Source organism: Debaryomyces hansenii, assembly GCF_000006445.2.
Source record: "Debaryomyces hansenii CBS767 chromosome B complete sequence".
Lineage (NCBI taxonomy): Eukaryota > Fungi > Ascomycota > Pichiomycetes > Serinales > Debaryomycetaceae > Debaryomyces > Debaryomyces hansenii.
This window is the reverse complement of record NC_006044.2, coordinates 857421-873913: the sequence shown is the minus strand read 5'-3', so window position 1 is coordinate 873913 and position 16493 is coordinate 857421. Positions and strand designations below refer to the sequence as shown.

General features: G+C 35.5%; 8 protein-coding genes and 1 non-coding gene across 9 annotated transcripts; 5 read left to right on the top strand and 4 right to left on the bottom strand. All coding sequences in view use genetic code 12, as the record gives it.

Annotated features, from left to right (window-relative positions):
* Positions 1 to 394: 394 nt before the first annotated feature.
* On the top strand, positions 395 to 2938 carry DEHA2B11110g (DEHA2B11110p; the record flags this gene model as incomplete). Its single annotated transcript, XM_002770067.1, has 1 exon — positions 395 to 2938. The coding sequence occupies one exon, from the start codon at positions 395 to 397 to the stop codon at positions 2936 to 2938; it is 2544 nt and encodes an 847-aa protein (XP_002770113.1).
* A 35-nt stretch (positions 2939 to 2973) lies between these two features.
* On the bottom strand, positions 2974 to 4488 carry DEHA2B11088g (DEHA2B11088p; the record flags this gene model as incomplete). Its single annotated transcript, XM_457435.1, has 1 exon — positions 2974 to 4488. The coding sequence occupies one exon, from the start codon at positions 4486 to 4488 to the stop codon at positions 2974 to 2976; it is 1515 nt and encodes a 504-aa protein (XP_457435.1).
* Positions 4489 to 4635: 147 nt separating this feature from the next.
* DEHA2B11066r lies at positions 4636 to 4719 on the top strand. The gene has a single exon. It is a non-coding gene; the product is annotated as a tRNA-Leu (tRNA).
* Positions 4720 to 4860: 141 nt separating this feature from the next.
* On the top strand, positions 4861 to 5781 carry DEHA2B11044g (DEHA2B11044p; the record flags this gene model as incomplete). The annotated part of the gene is made up of 1 exon (XM_457434.1): positions 4861 to 5781. The coding sequence occupies one exon, from the start codon at positions 4861 to 4863 to the stop codon at positions 5779 to 5781; it is 921 nt and encodes a 306-aa protein (XP_457434.1).
* Positions 5782 to 5860: 79 nt separating this feature from the next.
* DEHA2B11022g (DEHA2B11022p) lies at positions 5861 to 8734 on the bottom strand (the record flags this gene model as incomplete). The annotated part of the gene is made up of 1 exon (XM_457433.1): positions 5861 to 8734. One exon carries the CDS (start codon positions 8732 to 8734, stop codon positions 5861 to 5863), a length of 2874 nt encoding a protein of 957 aa, XP_457433.2.
* A 434-nt stretch (positions 8735 to 9168) lies between these two features.
* DEHA2B11000g (DEHA2B11000p) lies at positions 9169 to 10566 on the bottom strand (the record flags this gene model as incomplete). The annotated part of the gene is made up of 1 exon (XM_457432.1): positions 9169 to 10566. One exon carries the CDS (start codon positions 10564 to 10566, stop codon positions 9169 to 9171), a length of 1398 nt encoding a protein of 465 aa, XP_457432.1.
* A 1077-nt stretch (positions 10567 to 11643) lies between these two features.
* On the top strand, positions 11644 to 13623 carry DEHA2B10978g (DEHA2B10978p; the record flags this gene model as incomplete). Its single annotated transcript, XM_457431.1, has 1 exon — positions 11644 to 13623. The coding sequence occupies one exon, from the start codon at positions 11644 to 11646 to the stop codon at positions 13621 to 13623; it is 1980 nt and encodes a 659-aa protein (XP_457431.2).
* A 103-nt stretch (positions 13624 to 13726) lies between these two features.
* Positions 13727 to 14542, bottom strand: DEHA2B10956g (DEHA2B10956p; the record flags this gene model as incomplete). Its single annotated transcript, XM_457430.1, has 1 exon — positions 13727 to 14542. One exon carries the CDS (start codon positions 14540 to 14542, stop codon positions 13727 to 13729), a length of 816 nt encoding a protein of 271 aa, XP_457430.1.
* A 245-nt stretch (positions 14543 to 14787) lies between these two features.
* DEHA2B10934g (DEHA2B10934p) lies at positions 14788 to 16466 on the top strand (the record flags this gene model as incomplete). Its single annotated transcript, XM_457429.2, has 2 exons — positions 14788 to 14830; positions 14896 to 16466. The coding sequence occupies 2 exons, from the start codon at positions 14788 to 14790 to the stop codon at positions 16464 to 16466; spliced, it is 1614 nt and encodes a 537-aa protein (XP_457429.2).
* Positions 16467 to 16493: the final 27 nt, after the last annotated feature.

Sequence of the window (16493 nt, the reverse complement as noted above, 5' to 3'; positions counted from 1 at the left end):
TTTTGACTCAGTACTATAAGTCAAGTAGTAGATGTCATACGTGTATTTGAGGGTATTAAAACATGTACATGGTTGAATAATGTCAAGAAATCGTATCCACTATTCTCTTTTTGTGTAAGAATAGTACGGCAAATTCTACTGATTTGCAAGATTCGAAACGTAGTAATTTGTACAAATAACTATGGGAATTCTAGACCAATATAATGGCTAAAGTTTTATGCTGTAGTAAGTACTATTCTTATTAAACATGTTGTGAAATTGTTTAATCTCTATTAAGTGTTAGAAAATCTGTTTTTGTGGTTATGTTCTTATATTTTTATATTTTTCGCAGCTATTTTCTTCGAAAGTTGCAAAAAGAATAATAACACTTAAGATACTAAATTTTTATTTAAATATGTTCAAACGATTCCTACCAACACCGGCACCTTCTAATCCAATTCTGAATCATGGGGAAACTTTATTTGACCTAGAAGCTAGTTCTGGAAATTCTAGTAAACAATCTGATTGTTCCAGTGAACAAATTAATAAATCTGACATACCTACATTAAGAAGACGCCATTCGTTTGTCACTACCTATGCAGAGTCAGTACTAGAAGAGGAAATTAATAGAACTAATGGAAATGCGGATTTGAGTATAGATCCTTTCGACAGTTCCAATACTTTAAAACGAAGCAAAAGCTTATCATTTAATCTTTCGAGACGCCCAAGTTTTTCTACTCTAAGAAAGAAGGTTCCAAAATCAGTACATTTCGAACCTCTGGAAGAAGTGATTGAAGTGTCCAAGTATAATTCCAAGCCGACAGTTGTTCCTATTTTATATGGTACTTCAGAGACTTTTGAAGGAAGGAGTAAAGAAAAGCCTTCAGTATTTCGACCTAATTTGGGGGAAAAGAGGGGTACTCAAAATCAGTTAGGACATATACAGATGAACGTACTTGGGTCTCAAGAAAGTGAGATCCAACGAAGATATTCGTTGTTTTCGGAAGAAAGAATTATTTCAGAACTGGAATTTGAAGAATCTCAAGCCAGCCAGAAAGAGGTATTAAGCGACAATGTTTTAACATCGGAAAGCATAAGCAATAGCCCCATAACAAATATGGAGGAATATGAAGAAAGTGAAAATGACAATAGTTGCTTATTCACAGAATATTCGCAAGAAAACAGATACGACGAAAATTCTATTGAAAATAATAAAAAAGCATATGATGATAGTGAAAAATCAGTCCAAGAAGACGAAGTAGTTAATAATAATGAACGTCAAATGATGAGAGCTATTGTGCAAAATCTTGCGAAGATTGGAAATTATGAACTAGAAGATATAGAATATGAGATTGATCATTCCTCATGGCAAGGGATATTGGATTGTTCAGAAAAAGCGAAAGATGCAATTAGTGTAAAAGATACAGAGATAGCTCAATTGGAAAATCAACTCAAAGAAAAGGATAATGGAGAATTTGAAAAAGTACATATTCTACAAGAAGAATGTGTAAGATTACAAAACGAACTTAATAGCTGCAAAATTGCGAAAGAACAAGTCTCAACAAAATATGATCTGCTAGTAGGTCTAAATAATGAATTAGAGATGAACGAAAAGTGTCTTAGAAACGATATAATGCAGTTAGAAACTGATTTATCATCATCTGTCTCCCGGTTACAAGTAGAATGTGGCTCCAGAGAAGAAATTTTTACTTTAATCAAAAGATATGATTGTGGCGAGGAATTATCAGATAGTGTAGACGTTTTGAAAGACTATATTGAAGAGTTGTTCCTTAAGAATGAAAGAGTTATAAAGGAAAATGATTCTTTACTCGAGCATCAGCTGCAGATGAAGAATGAAATAACATCCTTAGAAGAGAGTCTTAAAACTACCCTAGATCTGGAACAGGAAACTTTGAAATCAGTTACAGATGAAAATGAGAGATTAAAAACCAACTTGGAAAAATTGCAATTGAAATTGAATGATTCAGATATGATTGCTAAAGAGAAAATGAATGAACAAATTAAAATCCTTGCCGAAAAAGACCTACAAATATCTAAGTTTAAGTCGCAGGTTGTTTTCTTGAAAGAAGAAAAAGAGTACTCACAAGCCAAGCTTTCCGAGTACCTTGCGGACGTAGAAGAAGCTAACAAGCAAATAAAAGAAGAACTAGTTTTTAGGAACCAAATGGAAAAGGTTTACAACGAGTTGAAGACGAGAATGAAAGAAACTGAAAGCCTACTACACAAGGAAGTAAAGGTTGCAAATGATCAATTAATTATAAAGCAGTCTGAACTTACAGAACTTAGTGATATTAACTCGAAGATAAAACAAGAAATGGTTACAATACTGGAAGAATTAAAAAGCATTAAGGATGAAAAGAAAACGCTTGTTGTGGAAAACCAAAAATACGTACGAGGCAACGCAGAATATAAGCTCAATTTAAATTTGTTGCAAGAGCATATAAAGAAATCAAATAAAAATGTGGATATAATGTCTAAAGAATACCTCATGGTTTTGAAATCTAATGAAATAATCTCAAATGCGATAAAAAGGTTTGCAGTGGCCACCTTTCAATCATTGGAACCTGTCATGTACGAAGAATCTAGGGAATATTTCAGAAAAATTTACAGTGATCTTTTGCAACAAACATTGTTTTCACAAGGAAAAGTAAGTACCATCGAGTCTGTTTCTCAATTCATTACTCGATGTATTTCAGATATCGTATGTCAATATTTGGAAAACGAAACATTATTACAGTCAGAAGTTGAGAATAGAAATAATAACTATCAAAGGATGCTAGATAAGTTAACAAAGATCATGGAAGATAATATACTGAATGCGTACAACTCAAAGGAGAATATAAATGATATTGGGATAACAAGAAAATTACAATCCAAAAATAAAATGGGTATGGAAAGTCATAGACGTGGGATAGTTTATAAGAATCCGAATCAATAAAATTTATATATTAGTTAATTTATGAAATATTCTACTTATTTGGAAAAAGATGTATCAACAAAGTTGCCGTCATTTAACAATCCAGTTAGTATACCCGGCATAATCTCTACTTGCAATTGCTCAGTTGGAAAATTCTCTCCATCAATGGAAATGTAATGGTTATCAGGGTTAGCAAGCTTTGGAACCAATCTGTAGCTTAGAACTTTAGAGTGGTGAACTTTATCACTATAAACATGAGTTCCCTTACTCACAGAAAGCAAAGTAGAAGTAGTATCTATGATCGACATATTCGTATCTGTTATGATCATATCCATCGAACCATCATTTGGAAGAGCAGCAGGAAAAAACTGTGCATCATTGGAAACATAAGGCATTTTGCCTACATATAATATATTCAAGTTTGATGTTGTAATCTCAGGTAGTTTAACCCAATTACTAGGTGGATCTTGGTCTAATCCTGGATACTTTAATTCGAATTCTTCAGCAGTTAATGTCTTAGGGCCATAATTTTGTTTGTAATGTTTATCAAAATGATCCGAAATATCCTGCTTGCTTTCGGTTATGCAATTGACATAAATATCACACGGATACTTGCTTCTTTTAAGCACCTTGTATGTAACACCCAAATCAAATCTTATTGGGCCCATCCATCTTAAATGCTCAGTTCCAATATCAGAATCTGCTATTATTCCATAACATTGGGTTAAGAATGACAAACTTGTTTTTTCCTTATTTCCGGTACCTTGGGTTACTGCCATAAGATCCAACTTAGCCTTCTGTGATTTCAACATGCTCAAAGTCGCAACTGAGGCATCATTGCTTCCATGTGTACTCAAAGTAAGTGCGTTACCAGAACCACATGGTAATTGTGTTACTGCGATCTTGTTAAAAGCTTCCAAACCTTTATCAGAGCGCTGATAAAACCCATTGATAACCTCGTGAGGGATACCATCACCAGAGCAGCATGCAATTATATCATATCTATTAACATCTAAGCCCTTAGATATTTCCATTGCGTGCCCTTGGTATTTGGTTTCTTGGTATTTAAAGTTAACGTGGGCCTCCTTCAAGATAGGTAAAATCTTTTGCTCGTATATACTAACTGCATTACCTTGTCCTCCATGTGGGTTTATTATAACAAGTATCGATGGGGAAATCAAACTTTTGTCGTATGCCCGCGAAAGTATGTATTTGCTTAAATCATTAATGTCTGACGATAAATGTGCATGGCCCGGATCAACAGATTTAATTTGAATTTGTATTCTTTCTGGTTTTAACGATTGTGATGACGAGTACATATACGCCAACTCATACAAGTCTTGATAATCATCCGATGATATTTTTTCACACCATATGATATTTCTAAACGGAATATGTGACTCCGATTCGCCAGTCCTAGAATCTGTCTGTAAACAGGCTGATAGAAAATTGTGAGTGTGATCGTTCCCGTGTAATGCTTCGAGCGATTGGTCTGTGATTCTTAATCCCCTCTCTTCTAGGGTAACCTCAGTCAAATGCTTAGGACTATATATCAATCGTTCCGTTGACATTAACAGTTGTAGACGACGAAAGTAAATGATTGTAGATACAGTTCAGCGTCTATCTTCGAAAATGCTTACTTTAAAATAATTATATGGTGTGTATACGGTGACATATATACTATATCTCAATAGGCATCGAGATTCGAAATCAAAAATGGAGGGTTGGCCGAGTGGTCTAAGGCGGCAGACTTAAGATCTGCTGGACAGTTGTCCGCGCGAGTTCGAACCTCGCATCCTTCATTATTTTTTTGGCATTAAACAATGCAGCAGTCAGTCACACGACGAAATAGCAATAATAAGGCTGAAGCATTTCATATGTTTGAAGGTATTCTTTTCCAATAACTTTTAAAAAAACAATTTCTGTATTAAGACGAAACAAAAATGGGATTAGGGACAACAATTGCTAATAAGTTATTAAGAAAAGCTGAAAAAAAGGTTAAGGAACATCACTCGAATTCGAAGAGTAACTACCAAGGGAACGTAAACCATGGACAAGTCAAGGATAGAAATGCCGAATTACCGCCATTGAAGGTTCAAATCTATACCCATAATATCAGACAGGAGAATAATAACATGATGAAGGGTGAAGAACCTTGGTCAAAGAGAAAAGTCGGTGTAATTGGGCTTATAAATAAGCATTCACAGTCAATTCCTACCTTGGTTGGTTTGCAAGAAGTGAAGCAAAACCAATTGAATGATATTCTTCAAGGTTTAGGGAAGCCATGGACGTTTTTTGGTGTTGGTAGAGATGATGGTAAATCGAAAGGTGAATTTGCACCTATTTTGTATAAGACGGATGAGTGGGATTTGGTTTCGGGAAAAACGTACTGGCTAGGTGAGAATCCAAATCAACCTACCAAAGGATGGGATGCGGCTTTTCCGAGAATTGTCACCGTTGTTGTGATGAAACATAAGAAATCTGGGAAAGTGGTCAACTATTTGAACACTCACTATGATCATAAGGGTAAGAAAGCGAGAGAAAACTCATCGCTTCAAATTATTGATCTTATGAGCAAGACCGAAGGAACTAGTTTGCTTAGTGGAGATTTCAATAGTCAAGAACACGAAGAAGCGTACCAGACATTATCTAAGTCTTTGCTTGATACATCTTGTAACTGTCACGAGAGATGTGGGTTCAAGGATACTTGTACAGGGTTCGAAAAGGGCGGTTCTGAATCAAGTATTGACTTTATCTGGACTACGAAGGGGGTACCTATTGTCAAACATGAAATTATTGACCATGAATGTAATGGCTCTTACTGTAGTGACCATCGTCCTGTCACTGCAATTTTTGAAGTGTAATATTATAATATTAATCTTTTTTTATTTTAAATCTAAATTATTATATAAAACTAAATATATAGTTAGAAATAAAGTGGATCTATTCGTCATCATCTTTTAAATCATCACCGCTCAACGTGAATGGCTCAGGTAATGGAGCTTCCGTAACATTCAATTGTCTAACGGTTTTTATGACTTCAACCTTTTCTTCTGGTTTAGTATCCTCTAAAACAATGATACCGCCTGTACCTCTGAATCTTCTCACTGGAACAAACCTGCTATCCTTAGAGAAGGATATATAATTCGATTGTGCTGGCAATACACGAGATAAGTTTCCAATTTTATAAGGAGTTTTAGTATAACGAATTGAAAGTTGTTCATCCTTGTTTTTGGAGTCTTCCGCATCTTCCTTAGATTCCTTGGATTCTTTGTCATCCTTTGCCTTTTTGTCAGTTTCATCGATATCCATCTTGTCATCTGTAGGTTCTGGTTTGATGCCTTCTTCTTCTTGCTTCTTAGCTTGATTCTTCTTGGCTCTAGCTTTTGCCTTAACAGTTGTAGATAAAACAGCAGTGGTAATCTTATCTGGTTGTTTTTCTTTTGATTCTTCAACCTTTGGTGGGTATTGGAAAACTTCTGGCTTCGTATGACAGTTGAGCTCGAACTTTGGTGCCTTCAAATCTTCTTTGACACCAATAATTGAAGTTGGAGCAAATGATAAGGATAAGAAATGTGCAAATGGGAACCAGTACCATGATTGAACGAAAACAGTTAAACCAACAATTGCTTTTATGTTCAATGTGTTTGTTTGAGTATTTTCTAAATTAATAGTAACGTTACGACCACCAGCATCAATAATACCTTGGGCTAATGTAGCACCAAATTTAGCCAATGCATCTTCGTGTTTAGTCTTTATGGTGTCAGCATACTTTGCAGTAAATTCTTTAACCTTTGGGTACACGTTTTCATTCTGTTGGACCAATATCATAGCAGAAGCCATTAAAGCTCCTTGTCTAACAAAATCAACAGGATCCTTAGTTAATGGTTCTAAGACTTCAATTGCAGAGTGTAAGCTTCTACCTGCACAGGAAATACCCAATGCCAATGCTGTACCGTAACGTACATGAGGATTATGAGATTGAGATAATAATTCAACGATCTGTGGAGCTGCAGTATAATTACGAATTAACAAGAATCCCAAACTTATAACAGATGCTCTTCTTACATCATCTGAAGGATCAGAAACAGCATAGTGTAATAATTTCTTAATGGCCGCATTGTTACTAGTACCTGCATACGCTAATGCTATTGTAAAAGCTCCTCCATATCTCAAGATGGAACTTTCCTGTGCCATAAATCTATCAATCACATCCAAAGCTTTGTCTTCTCTTCCATAATTTAATAGAGCAATACCAATAGCTAAGCCTCTAATAATATTTTCATGCTGAGTTTCTTGGGCATAAGTAAACATATCATTAATTGCAGTCTCATTACCAGAACCTAACATAACCAAACCCATAGCTAAACCTGCTGCTTGACCAGAAATAGCAGAATCAGAATATAAAACCACCTTTAATGCTTCATAAACACTTTCACTATTGGATGCCATACCAGCAACACCACATCCAAGACATGCACCATGCAACATGACATCAGTATCATTATTGCCCGCAGTATTACCATGTTCATCAACAAACAGCTTTAAGTAATCAATTGTTTCTCTACCATGTCCAGCAAAGATTAAACCAAGAGCAAATAAGGATCCTCCCTTTGTATGTGGAGCACCAGATGACCCAGGTAAGTATGGTTTCAAAATATTACGACCTTGCGATAAATTACCTTTATGGATCACACCCAAAGCCGCAGTAGCTGAAAATTTGGACCAGTTGGTAGCTTTACCTAACCATTCTAAGTTCTTTCTGAAAAAGGAATCATCAGTAGTACCTGCATGCATGAAGGCATTGGCAAATGTAACTGCAGAATGGAATATAGAACTTCTACCTTCCAATAAATTCTTAGACTTATTCAAAATCGAAATATCAGTGTTGTTATTCTTGTACAAGAAAGTTATATCCAAGTCACAGGTTGGAACACCGCTTAAAATAAGCAATAATCTCGCCTGAGCAGGTTCAGTGGCCCCAAAAGCTTCATCATTTTTTAATTCAGTAATAGTACTGTCTAATAGTTCTTGAGACGCCGTACTTACTAAATCAAATGCACCCTGATAAGCTATCAAATTCTCCTCATTTTTAATCAATTCCTTGAAAAGTTGAATAGCCATCTTAGAGTCATTCAATTGTACTATAATTTTGAAAATGGTGAAGAAGTCTTGGTTTTTCTTCAAGGATAACAATAATTCAATTAAAGAATTCAACACATTAGTTCTGAAAGTGCTGTTGTTAATTACCGAATTTGAACAAACAAGTACATAGTTTATTAAGTTCAAGCAAACTTCTTCGTTTATCTTGATTTGTTCCTTCAAGATTGATTGAACTATATCCAATCTGTAACTTTCTAATGAAATGCCTAATGCCAACTTCAATTCATTTGATTTAATACATTTTTCTACCATTTTCTCAAAAATACCGGTCAATTGGGTATCAATTTCCACTGTCTTATCATTGTATTTCTTCTGAGACAAAGACGTATAAAGATTAATACATTGGGACACAATTGTTTCAATATATTGCGATTGCTCTTCAATATTGAATTCATCTCCTGCGAAAAGCGAATACTTAACCGAAGCTTCAAAATCTCCCAAGTTATAGTAAACCTTAGAAATAATTAACGCAGCCAATGTTCTTTTTTCAAACGACTTGTCTTCGTACAACTCTTCTAAATCAGTTATATTATTAGCTATTTCTGCCCATAATTGATCTACTATTTCATTTAATGATGTTAAAGCGTAGGATTTTAAACTTGGATCTTGTTCACTTAGCAAAGCTAAATAAGGAGTTGCTGATACTAATGCCATTATATAATCCTATTAATCTATGACGCTATAGTAATTGAAATATATTAAGGTAAACAGAAATTAGTTATTGATGTGATAACTAAGTATTGCCACCAAGTAATCGATCTCTTTCTTCGAGCACTAATCCAAATATCCAAAATGTCACAAAACCAAAATATTACCCGGCCATGTATACCTATAGACTCTGTAAGACCTTTTACGACAGGAATGAATTCTCCCATACGTATTGTAATGTGTAGCCGACCTTAATGTATGTCATCCTTGATAAACGCCTATACTAACCGTATTGTCAGGAGTCTTGGAATGATTGAACTACAAAGCAAAGATACAGAATAATTTATTTATTAGTTTGTTCGTTTTTTTTGAACATTCAGTTGTTCAGAGATATTAGGAATTAGACAAGTGTTCTAGTAAATTTTCAAAATTTAGAGCGTTTAGTATAATAAACGAGTGGCAATTTTATATGGAGTTTGCTCTAACTGTTCATATAAGGACTTGATGTCAGTAATGTCAACATCAGAGATATCAGCCATCAAGTATGCAACATCATCTCTAGAATCACTGAATTGCTTTTCAATATTGTGATTTGATAAGATGTTGTTAACAGTCTTTAAAACACCAGGAACGTTTTGATGGATATACAATACTCTGACAGAGTTTTGTTGATCTAAATCTAAAGCTCTCAATTGGACTTCTGGGAAGTTAACAGCAGCAGTGGAGTTACCTTCGTTAATGTATTTCGTTAACGAGGTGGCAACTTCCACACCGATAGCAGATTGAGCTTCTTCGGTAGAACCCCCAATGTGTGGAGATAAGATAACGTTTCTCAAGGAGCATAATTCAGAAGCCCAGTCATTTAATTCATTGCTGAAATAACCTTCACCATTCTTTGCTGGTTCTTGTGGGTAGACATCTAATGCAGCACCTGCGATTTTGCCTGATTTCATAGCTTGTACTAAAGCAGCAATATCGACCACGGTACCACGGGAAGCGTTGATAACATAGGCACCATCCTTCATGGCAGCAAATTGTGGAGACGATAATAAGTTCTTAGTATCGGAGGTTTCTGGAACATGGAGGGTGACGAAATCGGCCCTTTGTAACAAGTCATCTAAGGTGTCAACTTGTTTTGAGTTACCTAAAGCCATGATCATTTGAACATCGTAGTAAATAACGTTCATACCCATAGCTTCAGCTAAGACAGATAATTGAGAACCGATATGACCGTAACCAATAATCCCTAAAGTCTTACCTCTAATTTCCCAGCACTTAGCACTTACCTTGTTCCAGGTACCAGTGTGCATTTCAATAGAACGATCACCTAATTGTCTGGCTAAGGTGATAATTTCAGCAATAACCAATTCAGCAACAGATCTGGAGTTAGAAAATGGAGAGTTGAAAACAGAAATACCTGACTTGGCAGCGTATTCTAAATCAACTTGGTTGGTACCAATACAGAAACAACCAATAACCACTAAGTTTCTGGCGTGTTGCAAAATCTTTTCGGTTAATTTAGTTTTGGATCTGATACCAATAGCATGTACTTCCTTGATCTTTTCGATCAATTCTTCTTCACCTAAAGACGACTTGTAGAATTCAACTTGGTAACCTTGATTTTGGAAAATACTAATAGCAGTTTGATTCACATTTTCTAATAACAAAATCTTAATATCACCAGTAGAAAATGGCTTTAAAGCTTTGGTTGGCTTTTGGGTAGCCGAGACATACTGACTCATGTATGATTGAGTAGGGGAAGTTGAAACAGCATTTGGAGATCCCGAAAGATTCATAGCTTTTTGAAAAGTTTCACTGATTTGTTGTGGAACAGACATTTTATTGACACTAGAGCAATTGATTTATAGTCTAATTGAAAAGAAATATTAATGTCTTTTATAGTTTATCAATAAATTAAAATCAATTTTTCATACTATGAGTAATTTCCTCGGACTAATAATCTATCACGTGAAATATACAAATTTGATGAAAATTTTTACAAGGCCACGGAGTGACATATTCAGGCTATAGGGGTATTTTGAGGGCTCATTCCGATATGATTTATATCTAGGTATTGTATAACAGTTAGATTCATTAGAGGTTGAAAGCTGCACCTGAGGATGGGAACATCTTATCTGAAATATAGAATACCAGATAAGCCAGTTCAGTTGACTCTGGTTCCCCAGTCAAACTTTGACTCTGACCGATCGGTGTCAGATATCACGAGCACAAAGAATAGCATGGATGCAACATTTAATGTATGAAGTAAACTGCCGTAGAACCTGTCTCGGATTTTCCGCCGTGGACTTATGTAAATATAATACCTAGAGATACGACTAATTGTGATGTCCAGTTCATATGCGTAAGGTATAACAGGATATGCCAATATTATAGCTGTATATAATATATATATATACAGACTTATGAAACTAAAGGTAGTTATAATATTACAGCTCCAAATGTTACTAATAATGTTCAACGGAGTAACTGCTGATTTGTTTCTGTTGCAAAGTGGGAAATACCTACTTTGATGCATAGCTATCATCGTAGTTTTCAAGACTTCAATAGCTCGGCACCCTATAGAGCTTGACAATGATTAAAGGACAACTAAAACATGTATCAAACCGTAATGGAAATGCAGTTAACTATACATGGTGAAGAATATACAGATTACGAATAAGTTTTGCAGACGATTCGGATTATAGTCCCCTCTTTGGCCCCACTATGAAGAGACATTTCTGTATGTCGTTGAGTGTCTCATTTAGATCATGTGATTCTAGATCATAAAGAATTACTGAATAGATAATAGTTGTAAAACTTATAACCTACATCGTTCTTGATAGTACTAGACGAATATATAGGGCGGCTAGGTTATACGGTAGAGGCAATCTGCTAGAGCGTCGTAGCTAAACACTATGTCCAATTTTTCGAGCCCATGTGGGCCTCATGATGCACCAAATAACAGATCAGGACCAGACCAAGGCTCTCCTTTAAATTATCGTAAGACTCGAGATGATGTGGGAAATTCGAATATTAAGGTCATTTGTCGGTTTCGACCTCCCAATGAATATGAGAAGACTAAAGGGAAACAGATTTCAAAACTTGTTAATGATTCAACGGTATTGATAGGAAGTCGAGAGAATGCGACCACCTATACCTTTGATAGGGTGTTTGACGTCAATTCTAAACAACAAGACATATATCAATACTCTATAAGTCAAGCAGTTGAGGATTTTTTAAATGGGTACAATGGAACTATCTTTGCGTATGGCCAGACTGGTTCTGGTAAATCATACACTATGATGGGTCCGTTTATCAATGACGAGGAACAACAGGGTATAATACCTCGAATATGCAACGAAATTTTTGAAAAGATTAATAATAGCTCTTCAGATATGGAATATACAGTGGGGGTGTCATACATGGAGATATACATGGAGCAGATCAGAGACTTGCTAGATCCAAGATCAGATACAAATAGTAAATTCGTTATCCAAGAAGACAAGGCACATGGTGTACATGTCAAGGGTATATCACAAGCATTTGTATCATCATCAAAGGAGTTGTATGCTGTTTTAGATCAAGGGTCGAAGGCAAGATCTAATTCGATAACGAATATGAATATTGAGTCGTCTAGATCGCATGCGATTTTACAAATCAACTTGTCCCAAAAACAACTATTTGATGATACAATCAAAAGAAGCCACTTATTCTTAGTAGATTTAGCAGGATCTGAAAAGGTCGACAAGACAGGAGCAATGGGTCAGACTTTAGAGGAAGCTAAAAAAATCAATAGTTCACTTTCGGCTTTAGGTAATGTGATTAATTCTTTAACAGACGGCAAATCATCCCATATTCCATATAGAGATTCAAAATTGACACGAATATTACAGGAGTCTTTAGGTGGTAATTCAAGAACATCATTGATAATAAACTGTTCACCTTCATCGATAAATGAGCTTGAAACATTATCAACTTTGAGATTTGGTTCTCGGGCGAAAAAGATTAAAAATAATGCATACATCAATACAGAGTTGAGTTCGATATCTTTGCAATTAAAAGTTCAATCTTTAGAGGAAACAAATAAACAGAATCAAGCATACATTAAAAAATTGGAAAGCGAACTATCACAAAGGAAAGGTATTTCATATCTGACACCTTTTAAATCATATAATACTCTATTTGAGGAAGATACGTCAGCCTCAGAATATTCTTCTAAAATACCCATTGCAAAGCCGAATTCTCCAAATAGGTCAAATAAATCTCATCAGCTTATTGATGAATTAAAGCTAAGGGATGCTAAGATAACAGAGTTAGAAAACATCGTTTTAAGCATGAAAATGCAAAATTTAAAACTATCACACCAAGAAGAATTAAAATTATTCAAGTTGGAAGATACATTGCATAAGCTCAATGATAAATTAAGTGATGTTGAAATAATAAATGTTAATTTACGGAAACATCTTCTAATAAGTGAGAAAATTATTGAATCAAGAGATATAAAAATTGACAAGTTGAAGGCTTCTCTAATGGAGCAACAATCCCAGGTCCTGAGAGATGGCGTTAATTTTGAGAATAAGCTCAGCTCAATCAAAGAGAGGTTGGATGCCTATGCAAAACAGAAATCTAACGAAGAAACCAAAAAACCTGCCACTGCTGTTGGTGAAGATGGTAATCGTATGGCCTATCAGAGCTACAACTCAACAGGACGCAACGATGATGACGACGACAAAGCTGACGTATTATCTGAAAGCACCAATGGAAAAGTGCCTGGTTTTTCAATCCAACGAAACGTACCAACTTCACCGATTTCACCAAAGATGGGTTTAAACTTGAATATTGTCAAGCCTCTTAGAGGTGGGAGAAGCTATTTTGATGAAGACGGCTGCTTTTGAAACTTTATAAAAGTTACATCATTAATCATTATTTATTTGTTTCAATTCATTAAATTTTCAATTTTTTATTCATACGTATAGAATTTTAGGCCATATATAATATCTACAAATGAGCTAAATTAGATGTACCTACTAAATGTAAACCTCCATCTATAGGTAAAACGATCCCATTTATATAATTTGACTGTTTAGAACACAACCATAATACCGAATTTTGAATATCGGATTTAGTCCCAAGTCTTTTGAGAGGGTTACCTTCCACCATTTCACTAGTATTTGCTGCCATTAAACCTTTGGTCATTTTAGTTGGAAAGAACCCTGGCGCGATGGTGTTGACATTCACATTACGGGGTGCTAATTGTAACGCCAAATTCTTACCCAAATGAGCGACACCTGCTTTAGAAGCTAAGTATCCATACGTTCCGCCAAAGTCTGTAGCCACAAATGACGCAACCGACGACACAATAATAATTCTTGATGGGTCAGATTTCGCACCAGACGATTCTAATAACGGTGTGAACAATTGAATTGTATGGAAAACACCTGTGATATTCAAGTGTATCACCTTTTTCATGGCTGACAATGGATGGTCCTTTAATGGTGCTCCATAGGTGGCCCCTGCATTTGCAATCAATATGTCCAATCTATCAATTTGTTTTGATGCTTGCCTGAAAAACTCCTTTACATTCTCTTCTACAGAAATATCACACGGAATTGCAATGATCTTGACCTGTTTTTGATTATCTACAGCAATCTTTTCAAGCTCACGTTGAGCACTTTCACAAGCATCTTTTTTCCTGGACGTAATTATAACTGTCGAAGCGCCATTGAGAACAAAGCTCTCAGCAATATGTAATCCTAGGCCTCTAGTACCACCAGTAATCAACGCATTCTTACCTTCAACATTAATATCAACCATTTTACTACGTTACCTTATAATAAGCATCAGTTGAGAGAAATACCCGATTCTATAAGCATATTTTTATATAATAAATGTCAAAAGGCTCTATTGTTCTGTAGCCGAGGAGAGATTTTATCGCGATATACCCCAGTTTTGTGAATTCGATTCTTGTTCTTTCTTAACACGGAGTTCTTTACAGGATACGGTTTAAATCAGAAAGAATTGATACAATACAGAAGGTAGTAGCATACTCCTCAAGAAAAATGAACGTCCTATTATCTACACAATCTAATGGGAGTATAAGGGGTATGTTTATGACTGAAGTTCAATATTTTGTAATTTAGGCGGAACGGATAAACTAACATAATCAGCGATAAGATTTCGAAAGATCAAGGATAGAATAGATTTCAAATACAAGAATGAGTTTTGCATTGAGGGAAAGGGAAACTATATTCAACAGATGATGCTGTTTAAGTTCCAAGATAGGCTGTATTTAGTACTAGCCCGGAAGACGGGGTTAATTCAGCTATATGAGAATACTCTAGCTGAGAATAACAATAGACAGAGGAGCTTTAAGCTATACAAAGAGTGGAAACATTCGAATATGAACTCCCAGGATTCGATAGTTGGTATAGGATTTGTAAACCATCAGTATCTATATAGTTGCTCTAGCGAGGGCAAGTTGATATTCCGAGATTTGGTTAATGATGATGCAGACGAAAGTTATAGGGTGTACTTGATCCACAAACCAATTTCATGCATTGAAATAAAGATGGCGAGTGACAATAAGATATTAGCGGTTTGCTCGGGGAAGAATAATGAATTAAAGATATATGAGATCGAAACAAACATCTATGAGAAGGTAGATGACTTTGCTAAGACACTTGACCATTTCTTCCAAATTCCACTTGCGGGAAATGATATCAGCCTTAATTACGAACCGGTTGATTTGGGAAGACCAATGCTACAATTAAGAAGAAGATCGACATCGTTAAATTTGCGATCATCATTGAATGAGAGGCAAATTCATACGTTAATGCCAATGTGGACGTCGTCATTGACTCGCGAGGAATACGTATACCACACGTCACCGATGGATTCCATATCTAACTGGATTGTTTCTATCTGTGTTATGCCTAATGATTCTGGAATGATAATATGTGGTACTCAGTTCGGCAGCGTTATTGTTTACAATATTGATGAAGATACGGCTCCCACAAGAATAATGAATTTATCACAGTTTCCAATAACCACGCTAAAGCTTTTTAACAACAACAAGTTCTTGCTATGGACTGATTCGATATCGAAGGCCGGGGTCATCAAGTTATTCAAGTTCAAAACCACCAACTTGTACGACAATTTAAAGATTGGACCCATGTCGTCTTGCAAGGTTATCGTGAACAACGAATCCACAACAAGAAAGCTTAATCAGGAGAACGATCTTTCCTACTTTGATCCCATCTATTTGATGTGTTCAGTGGTTGATAAACGTCTCGTGATTTACAAGCTTTACGATGATAACACTTACGAAATGATTTTCAATCTACAAACTGACACATTGATTCCTACAATGAATCTTTTGGCGCACAATGATAGTGAGTATCTGTTAATCGATTCCCTTATCAATGGAGCCGAATTTAACACTACTAGCCACGCAACTGCACCAAAGAAAAGGAGTGAATGCCTTGTACCGAAATCGAATCCGAAGCTAAATGTGCATGTTTCAATTAAGTCTACAAAGCGAGCTGATGATAACGATAGTAAAAATGTCATACGTGATAACGGTACCCACAGCAATATCAGAAGCGATTACGATTGCGATTGCGATAATGATAGCGATAACGATAACGATAACGAAAATGATAACGAAAACAATAACGATACGAACCACAATAACTACAATGAAGGAAATGTTGGTCAAGTCAAGTCTTTGATTAAATAAAATTTGCATATGGACAATATATAACTT